The sequence below is a fragment of the Corylus avellana genome, chromosome 5 (assembly GCF_965113065.1).
Source record: "Corylus avellana chromosome 5, dhCorAvel1.hap1.2, whole genome shotgun sequence".
Classification (NCBI taxonomy): Eukaryota; Viridiplantae; Streptophyta; class Magnoliopsida; order Fagales; family Betulaceae; genus Corylus; species Corylus avellana.
The window spans coordinates 20,735,744-20,748,722 of record NC_142494.1 but is presented as its reverse complement, the minus strand read 5'-3'; the positions used below and the strand labels follow the sequence as shown (position 1 = coordinate 20,748,722).

The following is a 12,979-nucleotide window of genomic DNA, read 5'->3' as shown; positions in this document are numbered from 1 at the left end:
TGCATGCTTGATTACACTGCATATTTGCATGTTTATAGGGAGCCCTCTATGCTCATATACCATCTCTAGCTACTACACTAACAACTTAGTATTGTTTAGATTACAAATTGAGCAGTACTATTTCTGTAGGGGAATCACATTTTAAACAATGTGATTATCTATCGGTTAGGGTTTAGGGTACATTATTTTTCCCAGTATTGTTTAGATTACAAATTGAAGTGAGAATAATCTTTTGGCAAGCTTGATTTTATTTTTCTTTTATGAGCTTGATTATTCTCTCACATGTCAGTTATATATTGTTAGGTTCATATTATAAGATGAACAGGAGGAAGAAAGATTTCGGGATAGGAGACAATGAAAGCGAATTCTACGATGGAAAGATGAAAAAGGTTTGTGAATTTTAATTAGTGAAACCCATTAGGGAATTGTGATTACTTCTAATAATTGTGGGTTTCACCGTAGAATGAGCAGTCAATGTCGTCGGCATCTATGACATCATCGGTGAAAGAGGATATGGAACCTGTGCAGTGTAGGTGCGGACATACAAGCCCAATTATAACATCCACTACTATAAAAAATCCTGGGAGGCGATTCTATGGGTGTGCTATGTATGACCGTAAAAAGGTATTTGAATTTGGATAATTTGGTTTTACGAAATAGTTATTACTTTGTGCTTGTTCGTAATTATCAGATTTTTTTTTGTGTAATTACAGAAAGCTGGCCAATGTCCTTTTTTCCAATGGTATGACAAAGAAACCTGTGCTCGCGGAAGGGAGGTCCTACCTGCGCTGTATAAACAAGTTCATTCCCTGAAATGTGAAGTGTCATTACTTAGGGGCAAACTAAAGATCCAAACATATTTGTTGGTTTTTTTGTTGGTGATTTGTGTACTGTTGATTTGTCTAAGGTTGATGGGGCATTGAGGCATGGGAATGAGGCAATTAGATTATTATCAGTGAAATGGACTATCTGTTTTGTTGTTGTCAAGGATATTGTTTACTTACCTATGTTGTCCACGTGGATATATGGTTATGTCTTCTATGTAACAATTACGTAAAAATCCTGCTTGTTCGTAATTATCAGGTTGTTCGTAATTATCAGGTCGGCTGATTACTTTTATGGAACAACTATTTCCATGCATTAGTTTTATTTGTATGCGGCAATTTATGATTATTTGTACGTTGCTCTTAAGTCTGAAATATTGAACCCTACAATATAATTTGCAGGCATAATTAATTTTATCCGTCCACTAATACAATCTGGAATTGGTAATTGTGATGACGAAATTTAAAAATGTAATTCAATAACTAACAGTACATGTTTAATGCTTAATGAACAACATTGAAGCTAACAAGCACATAAAGTCCCAAAATGAATACCCCAAATGTTTTTATATTACAAACATAAAACCAAAAAAACCCGACATATCACTTGATTATAAAATGGGTATGCGGGAAAAAGGCACTATGAAGAGATGTGATAAGTTTCAGCTTGTGATCATTGCGTGGCACTACTTCCACGGCTTCTTAGTACACGTGTACTACCACGATGTGATGATTCCGCTGTTGCTTCTGCCTGTGGTTCATGTTGGGATCCAAAGGATGCGTTAACAAAAATAATAATTATTTGCAGATACCAAAAAAAAAAAAAAAAAAAGAAGAAAAAAGAAGAAAAACCGGAAATCAGTGTGAATATTACAAATTAAGCACAAGTATATGAGTTTTTTAAGTACAAAAAAAAACTGCAGACTAATTTACTAAATTAAATCACCAATTGCAAACATTCAGATATTAGTGGGCAGCTATGGAGTCATCGGGAAATAACAGTTTTGTTAATAAAAAAAAAAAAAATAAGAGTTTAAAAACTTGAATTTTACCTGTGACTGAGTAGCCCTACGTGTACGCACAGTTGGCTGTGATGACTCGTGGGCTTCTGCCGCTGCCTGTGATTCATGTTGGGATCCAAAAAATGCGTTAAAAAAAAAGGGGGAGGGCGCGGGGGAATCATCGTGAAATAAGAGTTTTCTTAACCACAAAAAAAACTTGAATTTAACCTGTGCCTGAGTAGCCCGCCGTGTACGTACACTTTGCTGTGATGACCCGGGGACTTCTGCCTCTGCCTGTGGTTCATGTTCGGATCCAAAAAATGTGTTAAAACAAAAAAAAAAAAAATGAGACAAATGCTTATTCACCATATGTAAACTTGATAGAACATTCAGATATCATGATTCTCGCTTATAGATGGACATCAAGTAAATAAGTCAACATCTATTTCCTACAACATAAGCATCAAGTTTAACTCAACAGTAAAGCTGTCTAGAATATACCCATGTAAGTAACTCAAAATACAGCAACCTTAGTAACCCAATGAGCATGTTTAAAAAACTCAAAAATATTTTCTAATTCTAATAGCCAAAACAACCCTTTATTTCAAGTAATTTCTATTCCACATGTAGCTTCCATAGCTTCATCTATGTACCACAACAAACCAATATAACCAAGCATTCTTAAGATACATCCTTCAACAACCAATAACAAGAATTATTTTTCATCTTCACAATCCAACTTGTAATAATTTATCCAATCAAGTAACAACACTTCATCACTCACAAAACAATAAGAGATATCATGCCTTAATCAAGGGAAACATCCTCAAACCACCAAACAATTCAATCAAAACACCCATTTTCCATCGAAAACTCCACCAGAAATAACCCCAGAAATCCGTTACTTTAGCTTTTTCAGTTTCAGCCAATGTCTACAAATATCCAAGAAATCAACCCACAAATTTGTGTTCAACTCTCCCCAATCGGTATGGACCAAGAACTAAAACTTCATTTTAGCCATAAAACAAAAATCGGAAACCAACCCAAAACTAAACCATAATCTGTTAAACACAAATCAGAACATCAAAACAATGTCCATAAATTTCAGCATGAGAACATTCCACTAAATTTGGCCAAAACAACAACTAAATCAGTTCCATTGCCAAACCAAAAACTTACAAAAATTTACACAAAATTTCCAACACCCAATCAGAATCAGAGAGACAATCCAACAAGATCTACCTACAAAATTTAATAATTATTATATTACTTGTACAATAATAATTAAGTTAACAAATGTTGGAATTGTTTTACCTGTGCTTGAGCAGCATCTTTTTTCGGCTTATATTTCTTTGGTTTCCACCTCTTCCGATCCGGGTTCAAAGGTAAATGACAACCTTTATAATTATGCCCTAAACCCCCACAATTTCCACATTTAACGATATATCCACTACGGGTTAGCTTGTAGGGGTTAGTCGGCTCATCTACATCTTTTCGCCTACTAATCTTTGGTCGACCAGGAGCCCTTCTAATGATAGGTGGCTGGATTTCATCGCATGGATCATCAGCTGGCCATGTCTGTGGACCTTCCATGCCATACACTCGAGCTGCATATCCTTGCATATACTTGTCCATCTTGTAATAATCATCCAAATAATCCTCTGGTTTTTGTTTATGCATGTAAATTGCAGCACAAGCATGTGAGCAAGGGATCCCACTCACCTGCCATCTTCCACATGTGCATGTGAGATGATCTAACCGGACTAAACGCCGTGGCTCGTATATGTGCTCGATCTCAAACTCCAACTCATTCTGCCACCGACTAATACAATTCCTTGCATCGCTTTTTGACCTCTCCAATTTTTTCTGGATCTTTGGGCATATTGTGTAGTGCGTCGACCGGATTCCATTCCTTTTCTGCTGGAAGCGTGCCATTATTTGCAGACGAATTTCTTCAAGCATAGTCAGTATAGGCTTAATCCTAGCTTCCTTAATCCACGCGTTAAAGCTCTCAGCCAAGTTGTTTAATAACATATCACTTTTGGTTTGGCAGTTGAAAGCATGTCTGGACCATGATGCTTTAGGTACACCACTAAGGTAATCGTGTGCACCTTTCTCCATTGACATTATATTCCGCATGTGATGGTCAAACGCATAAACATTGGAGGCACGTGCAGCCCCCCACAACTCATCCTTCATAGCTTTCCCTGTGTAGCCTTTCGCTTTGAGGTTCGCATGTAGGTGCCGAACACAAAAGCGATGCTCAGCGTGTGGCAACACAGCCTCAACCGCAATTCCAAGCCCCTACACACATAAATTTATGTTAAATTATATGTAATAACATAAAGGAATAAAATAATGCAATAAGAACATAAATAGTATTTTACACCAAATACCTTCTGTCTGTCAGACATTATAGTCCAACCAAGTCCGCCATCTGGCCCGCATAAGTCCTCAAATAAAATGGCAATAAACCACTGCCATGAATCTCTTGTCTCTGCCTCGGCCACAGCAATTGCAATGGGGAACATATCGTCGTTGCCATCCTTGCCTATGGCACACAACAATTGCCCCCCATAGTCCCCCTTCAGATGACAAGCATCTAAACAAATTATGGGCCGACACCCATGTATGAACCCCTTCTTGCATGCATCAAGACAAATATACATCCTCTGAAAGAATGCTCCATCTCTGTGTACAAACGCACTACTACCAGGGTTGGTGCTGAGTATTGCCATTGCATATCGCCGTGTGAGGCGATATTGCTTAGAGTGCCTACCAAAAACTTGATGTAATGCCTCCTTCTTCGCTCTATAGCAACGATCAATAGGAACATCGACGTTAAGGTCTCTCTTCACCCTCTGTTTCAATGCATATGGTGTCCACGTGGGGTCATCCTTGAAGTCCCTCTTATAAGTGCGAACAAGATACTCCACATCGCATCTGGAGTTTTCGTATTGATTACCACAAATATGAACCGGGTAGTACGTCTTAATTTGAAAACAAGTCCTGGTAGCATCAGTAGAGGCATGAATCCTCCATGAGCAATGCCCTAATTTACAGACTGCACTCACCCTACTCGTGTCATTGTGCTTGTAGTTGTAATCAAACCCTTTCTGCACAGCATGCGTCTTCAGTGCCTTCTTGAATGAACCTGAATCTGCAAATTGATCCCCAAGCTCAAACGTCACTGGAATCTTCAAGTCATGCTTCAGATTGAACTGTCTATACCGCTTCCTTTTTTTTCCAACCTCGCCAGCGTCACTTTCTTGCAAACTTGCAAGACCATCACTTTCATCATCAGATTCCTCATCCCCCAAATCGGCTCCTTTCTCACCTATGTTAATGTCAGCTTTTTCCCACCATTTGGACGTCCCATCCTTCTCTTTTCTGACACCATCAGCATCATAGAAAAGGTCCTCATCCTCGCCATCAGTTGCTTCGAAGTCAGTCAACAGCTCCTTGATAACTTCATCAATATCCTCTTCCACTTTCTTCTTTCGTGGCCTACCACCACGTCCTTTTTTTTTTGTACCAGTTTCGGGCACGGTGTCTGCACCAACATTCGGATTGTCTTCCTCGTCCTGCAAAACCGGTTGAGCAACCCGTCTCCTTCTTCTTCTGCGTACTGAAAAAATATATACAAAAATTAAAATAAAAAACCAAAAACAAAAGAATCAACTAATTAAAAACCATAAATAATCATGACAACATAAAGTTAGTTGCTGGTGAATATTATTTCTAAAAAAATAAATAAAATAAGAATCCAACTCAATTTCAGTTTGTATGTACCTCCTCGGCTGGTGGTCGGTTCCCCGCTTGGTTTCTTGGATGGCGTAATAGAACGGGCAGCCTTAGTTTTAACTCGTGGGCTTTTGAAATGTCTTGATTGAGAATTTCCACCTTCTCCACCTTGACCTTGTACATCTCCATCTTGGCGTGCAGCATTAGGTATGTCCTCCATCCCTAAAAGAAACAATCAAATTTGTTGTTAGTCATTCGGGAAGGGAAGGCTAAGTGCTGTCATGATATATTATTTGAAAAACAATTAAGTTAACAAATAAGAAATAAGTATACTACCTTCAGCCCTAGGTATTTCATCCACCCTGTCACCTTCTCCATCTCCGTCATGAAGGGGAGGACTAGGTATCTCACCCACCCCGCCACCACCTTCTGCATCTACATCATGACGGGGAGCCGTAGGTATCTCACCCACCCCACCACCACCTTCTCCATCTCCATCATGCCGAGCAGTGCTAGGTATCTCACCCACCCCGCCACCACCTTCTCCATGTTGTCTTTCAACAGCTTCAAGAAATAAATGCTCCTCTACCATTATAGCACTGTCCACCATATGCTCAACATATAAATGAACATCTTGTGATCTGTACTCAGCCATAATATTTACAAAATCTACAACGTCTGCATCACTATTTAAAGATATCACTTGAGTATGTGGACTATCACCGACATTATACCAACATCTAAAGTCGCTCATGTATCCTAAGTCACGAACCAACTCTTTCACTTCCCACATACTAAAATAGTCAACATCATAGCCTTTCACTTCATGGACGTCGCCACCAATGTATTTAAATGGGGTATGGGTCATTGTCCCACCGTGGTGCATGATTATATTGACAGCCATATCTGTAAACATATAAAAAAGTGTAAGAAAAATATAAAAGAGTGTAAGAAAAAATGTTTGTCCATACAAGAAAACACAAAAACAATAATATCTATCTATTGCATGAAATAGATTACGTGCATGTTTTGGACTCAAGATGCCCAACTTAAGCTGATACATGTCCATCATGATTGCTAAATATTAAGAGAATGCGATATTTACATGATGTAAAAGAGCGTTTACAATAGACTATTTAAATAAAAGTTAAATTAGAGAAGAAAAATTTATTTTATCAAATTTAAAGAGCCACTTTTAAAATGAGACAAATTTCTTCCAAACTAATTGGGAGGAAATTTCATTCAACCTATTCTAACTTAACTTTTTCTCATTTAGTGTCTAAGAGCATCTCCATCAATAATAGTCCGAATACCTACCGAAAAATTACACTATCTACTTTAGCTACTACTTTTTCTCTATGATCTCTCCAACAAATTATCTATTTCTTTCACTACTTGCATTTAAATATTATTTCTCATTCTTATATCTTTGCATTTAAATGTTATATTCTTTTTTTTTTAAGTATACGTTGACATTGAAGTCATTAAATTATTCTTCCCAAATATTATATTGAAAAATATGGAATCAATTTCAAGTATTCAATTGCCATTGAAATCATGAAGTTATTCTCAAGCATTTAAAAATAAAAAATAAAAACGTGTAATCAATAGAGGACCATGTAAACTAGCAAATACAAAGCCATGAGTGTGATCAACAATAAGTATCAGAAAAACAAAGCAACATAAAACAACCGACCAAAGCAAAAAAAATGAAACTAAATGGAAATATCTAAAAAAAAAAAGGAATACAAGAGAAACAGGAATATCAATAAACAAAGGAACCCATTGATTTTTCGTCCATTGTTTATTATCTAGTGCGTGAAAACATTTCACTGTTCACACTAGGTGAAAAATCTGCAACTTAGCTATTCGGTTGGAAACCAAAAATGACTCAAAATAGTCAAATCTGACTATTTTAAGTCATTTGGCTACTCTTTTGGAGATGCTTTAAATAGGCTGATTAGTTTATTCACTATTCACACTATAAACTTTGGTTATTATTTGTTCTCTCTCACTTTCTTTATTTTACTCTCACTCTCTCCTCATCTTTTTTTTACTTTTTCTCACACAAAATAATATTTAAAGAAAGTAAATAGTATAACATGCAAGGTATTTTTTTCTTTGGCTCCAAACTGATAGAGATGCGATAACATGCAAGGTATGGAGATGTAAGCAAAAAAGTTTGTCGGTGTAAGCTCATGAAAAACAATTTCGATATATAAGTTAGTAGAAAAGAAAAGACGTAAATAATGTACAATAGGAATGTACGGTTGTAGGTATTTCCCTCATAATCGAAATTGCAACCAATTTAAGCGGTTATTCATTTTTAAATAACCGCAACCATAACCGATATGCCGATTAGCGGTTAATTGTAAATGATACAACGTTAATCATAATCTAATCCATAAAGTTCTTTCACTTTTTCCATTGCAATTAGAGTAACCATTCAAAATTACTGAACTTCACCAAATGTTGAGAGAAAAATTGAGTGAGCTAAAGCTTTTTTTCTGTTTTTTAACAGTATATTGGGCAAGTTGAGTTGTACATTAAATGGAAGGAAATTAAGCCCCACATAAAAAAATTGGTAGAATCCCTTCTGCCTAACACGACAAAATCAGTCTCTTTCCAGGACCATACAGTGCACACGAAAAAAACCAGTCTCTTTCCAGGACCACAACCAAGGTGGACCACACCCACTGCCAATCAACAATAATATTGGCTCAAAAGTGGAATATTCGACAGATGTTGGACAAAAATTGGTTGGGGATGGGGTTTCGACCAAAATCTTCCAACACAACAAGAAAATTCAAAACACAACTATTAAAGGCTTCCATTTCAGTCAATCAACAAAACCCATAGAGAAATTTCGGAAAATACCTTCGTCGAAACCGGATTTTTCCGATTCAAAATATTGTGAATCGACGGAAACCTAGCCGGAAAAGTGACGCCGAAATTGATGGTCCAAACGGTGGGTACTGTCGCCGGTGGCCTCTGTCGCCGGTGGGTTCCGTCTCCGGTGGTTCTGTCGCCGGCGGAGTCTGGGTCGGTGGCGTCTGCTGCGTCGGTGGCTCGCCGCTGCTTCTATCGGGTGGGTTTCGTATGGTCCGTATGGTCCGAATGGGTTTCGAAAATAAACCCCTCAAGTTATATAAAACGCACCGTTTTGGATGGTCCAAAACGGTGAGTTTTATATCCTACGTGTCCAATGTGAACACGTAGGATACAAAAATTCCACGTAGGTGGACTTAAGTGAAACGGTTCGTTTCATTCAAATAACGGCAGTTACCAAAATTTAACGGTATGGAGTTTTTAGTAATTTCGAGTGACCCAAGGAGTAAATTTTCGAAAAAAAAAACCCAGGGAGTTTTTAAAAAAGGCGCGTTTACCTAAGGATTTTATATACAATTTCCCTTATGGTTTTAATAGATGCATCATCGAGGTGGTCACATATTTGCTTGCTTTCTACTCGTAATGTTGCATTTGCTAGACTTCTTGCTCAAATAATTAGATTACGAGCACAATTTCCAGATTATCCAATTCAATCTATTCGGATGGATAATGCGGGTGAATTTATATCTCAAGCATTTTATGACTATTGCATGTCAATTGGAATCAATGTTGAACATCATGTTGCTCATACTCATACTCAAAATGGTTTAGCTGAATCGTTTATTAAACGACTTCAGTTAATTGCTCGACCTTTGCTTATGAAAACAAAATTACCTGTTTCTGCTTGGGGACATGCAATATTACACGCTGCATCATTAGTTCGGATCAGACCAACAGCTTACCAAAAATATTCCCCTTTGCAACTTGCATTTGGTCAACCACCAAATATTTTTCATTTTCGTATTTTTGGTTGTGCTGTATATGTTCCAATTGCGCCACCTCAACGCACTAAGATGGGACCTCAACGTAGACTTGGAATTTATGTTGGTTTTGATTCTCCTTCTATCATTAGATATCTTGAGCCTTTAACTGGTGATGTTTTTAAAGCACGTTTTGAAGATTGTCATTTTGATGAAAACATATTCCCATCACTAGGGAAAGAAAAGTCGTTGCCAGAAGCACGATAATAAATCACTTGGAATAATTCGACGTTATCTCATTTTGATCCTCGTACAAATCAATGTGAACTAGAAGTTCAGAAGATCATTCATTTGCAGAGTATTGCAAATCAATTGCCAGATGCATTTACTGACAACAAGAAAATAATTAAGTCTCACATTCCAGCTGCTAATACTCCAGCGAAGATAGAAGTCCCTGTAGGACAATTAATTAATACAGCAGCAAATGAGTCTAAGGCGCGCCTGAAGCGTGGAAGACCTATTGGTGCAAAGGATAAGATTCCCCGGAAGAGAAAAGCACAAGGAAATAAAATCGGCGCTCCTGAAGAGGCCTTACCCACAAAACAGGCAACGAAAATTGATCCATCCAAACTTTCTGTACAAAATTCTCCTGGAAAGGAATCCCCCGAAGAGGAACCTCTTGAAGAGGAATCTCCTGAAGAGTTACCTCCTGAAGAGGAACAGGTACCTGAAAATAATGAGATCTCAATAAATTATGTAAGTACAGGAGAAATATTGGATAGAAACAAAATTGTTGTCGACAACATATTTTCATTTAAAGTTGCATTTGACATTACCAGAAGTAATGATGATATTGAACCACAAACCGTCGAAGAATGTCGACGTAGAAATGATTGGCCAATGTGGAAGGAAGCAATTCAGGCAGAATTGAACTCACTAGCAAAACGTGAAGTATTTGGACCTGTAGTCCAAACACCTGAAAGTGTATCGCCTGTTGGATACAAGTGGGTATTTGTACGAAAACGAAATGAGAAAAATGAAATTGTGAGATACAAAGCAAGACTTGTTGCACAAGGTTTCCTGCAGAAACCTGGTATTGATTATGAAGAAACATATTCCCCTGTAGTGGATGCAATTACATTTAGATTTTTGATTAGCTTGGTAGTTGCAGAAAGTTTGGATATGCGTTTAATGGATGTGGTTACAGCATATTTATATGGATCACTTGATAATGATATATACATGAAAATCCCTGAAGGATATAAAATGCCTGAAGCATATAATTCGAAATCCCGAAGTATTTATTCTATCAAGCTACAAAGATCTTTATATGGGTTAAAGCAATCCGGACGCATGTGGTACAATCGTCTTAGTGAATATCTATTGAAAGAAGGATTTGAGAATAATCCAATTTGTCCATGCGTTTTCATTAAGAAATCAGAATCCGGATTTGCTATCATTGCAGTTTATGTAGATGATTTAAATCTTGTTGGGACTCCAGAAGAGCTCATAAAAACTACCACGTATTTAAAAAATGAGTTTGAGATGAAAGATCTTGGAAAGACAAAATTTTGCCTTGGTTTACAAATTGAACATTTTCCAAATGAAATTCTTGTTCATCAGTCAACATACACAGAAAAAGTTCTGAAGCACTTTTACATGGAGAAAGCTCATCCTTTGAGCACTCCAATGGTTGTTCGGTCACTTGATGTGAAAAAAGATCCTTTTCGCCCTCGAGAAGATGACGAAGAAATTCTTGGTCCTGAAGTACCATATCTTAGTGCAATTGGTGCTTTGATGTATCTTGCAAATTGCACACGACCTGATATAGCATTTTCAGTTAATTTATTAGCAAGATACAGCTCTGCACCAACTCGAAGGCATTGGAATGGGGTCAAACATGTTCTACGATATCTTCGTGGAACAGCTGACATGGGATTATTTTATTCAAAAGGTTCAAATTCACAATTAATTGGATATGCAGATGCGGGTTTTCTTTCTGATCCGCATAAAGGTAGATCTCAAATAGGATATCTATTTACAAGTGGAAGTACTGCTATTTCATGGAGATCTGTCAAGCAAACACTTGTTGCTACTTCTTCAAATCACTCAGAGATTGTTGCAATTCTTGAAGCAAGTCGGGAATGCATATGGCTAATATCAGTAATTCAACACATTCGAGAAAAGTGCGGTTTATCCACAATCAAAGATAGCCCGACAATATTATATGAAGATAATGCTGCTTGTATCACACAGATCAGAGGAGGATATATTAAGGGTGATAGAACCAAACACATTTCACCAAAGTTCTTTTATACACATGAGCTCCAGAAGAGTGGTGATATTGATGTTAAACAGATACGATCAAGTGACAATTTGACAGATTTATTTACCAAAGCATTACCAACTGCAACATTTAAGAAGTTGGTGAATAACATTGGAATGCGCCGACTGAAGGATCTTTCATCATAAACAATTGAAGCTCTTCATGCTAATGAGGGGGAGTAAAATGATTATGTTGATTGTACTTTTTTTCCTTCGCTAAGGTTTTTCCCACTGGGTTTTCCTTTGCAAGGTTTTAATGAGGCAATCTTAAAGCATACGAAGGCACACAAGAATATTGTACTCTTTTTCCTTCGCCACAGATTTTTTCCCACTGGGTTTTCCTTGGCAAGGTTTTAACGAGGCATATTCTTAGTGTATGGTCATCCAAGGGGGAGTGTTATGAATGCATTCATGCATTAGGTGGATGACCATTTAGTTCCATCTCTTGGAATTCTACACATTCATGTCATCTTTTAGAATTCCTATAACATCCATGTAATAAATTGATTAACCCTTTTGTTTCATATTCCACATTTCATATTCATTAACCTCCCATTATGATTTCATGCCTATAAAAGGGAGTATTGAGTTGTATGTAAATCACACAATAATAGAGAAGAATAATACATAGTTCCTGAAGAACTAGTTTCATATATTGCAATCTTTTATCTTGTCTTGTTATTTTCTTTAATTTTACAACAACTAAATAGTAGTTTGAGACTATTTTATCACTTTTTGTACATTAGAGCATTCCCAATGGAAGAGCCATATTTTTATGTAAAATAGCTCTTCAAAATTCACTTTTATCTAGTTTAACTAAGCCATTTTTAAGTATCTCCACATCCGATTAGCTATATTTCTTAAAAAAAGGTGAGAAAAGATTTGAGAAAAAGATAAAGCAGGAGAGAGAAACACTAAAAAATAAAATGGCTCCCTTAAAAAGTGCTGCTACATTTAACTTTTTTTTAGCTCTTCTAATCAAATATCTATTTTACATATATTTTTGGCTCATCCAATGTGGGAGGTTTTTTGAACATTTGAAGAGCTATTCTAGATAAAAGTAACATTTGGCTCTTCCATTGGGAATGCTCTTAGAGGGTTAAATTATATATATATATATAAAAAAAAAAAAAAAACAGTCCACCAAATGACAGATTCGACCTTCTTCCTTCTTTCTTCGTATGAAAGTTATTTATTTTGTCGTATATTCATAAATTATAAGTGACTTACTCTTAAAAAATGTAAAAGAAAATAATGGTATATAGCGTCTGCGTCT

At 36.8% G+C, this 12,979-nt stretch overlaps 1 protein-coding gene and 1 long non-coding RNA gene across 2 annotated transcripts; one reads left to right on the top strand and one right to left on the bottom strand.

The window, feature by feature from the left end:
* Window positions 1–466: 466 nt before the first annotated feature.
* LOC132185940 (uncharacterized) lies at window positions 467–1,119 on the top strand. Its single transcript, XR_015912178.1, has 2 exons — window positions 467–624; window positions 714–1,119. It is a non-coding gene; the product is annotated as an uncharacterized LOC132185940 (long non-coding RNA).
* A 356-nt stretch (window positions 1,120–1,475) lies between these two features.
* LOC148585906 (uncharacterized) lies at window positions 1,476–4,371 on the bottom strand. Its single transcript, XM_088516176.1, has 5 exons — window positions 4,222–4,371; window positions 3,140–4,129; window positions 2,054–2,119; window positions 1,877–1,942; window positions 1,476–1,575 (listed from the first exon to the last, which is right to left on the bottom strand). The coding sequence occupies exons 1-5, from the start codon at window positions 4,354–4,356 to the stop codon at window positions 1,498–1,500; spliced, it is 1,335 nt and encodes a 444-aa protein (XP_088372302.1). The 5' UTR covers window positions 4,357–4,371; the 3' UTR covers window positions 1,476–1,497.
* Window positions 4,372–12,979: the final 8,608 nt, after the last annotated feature.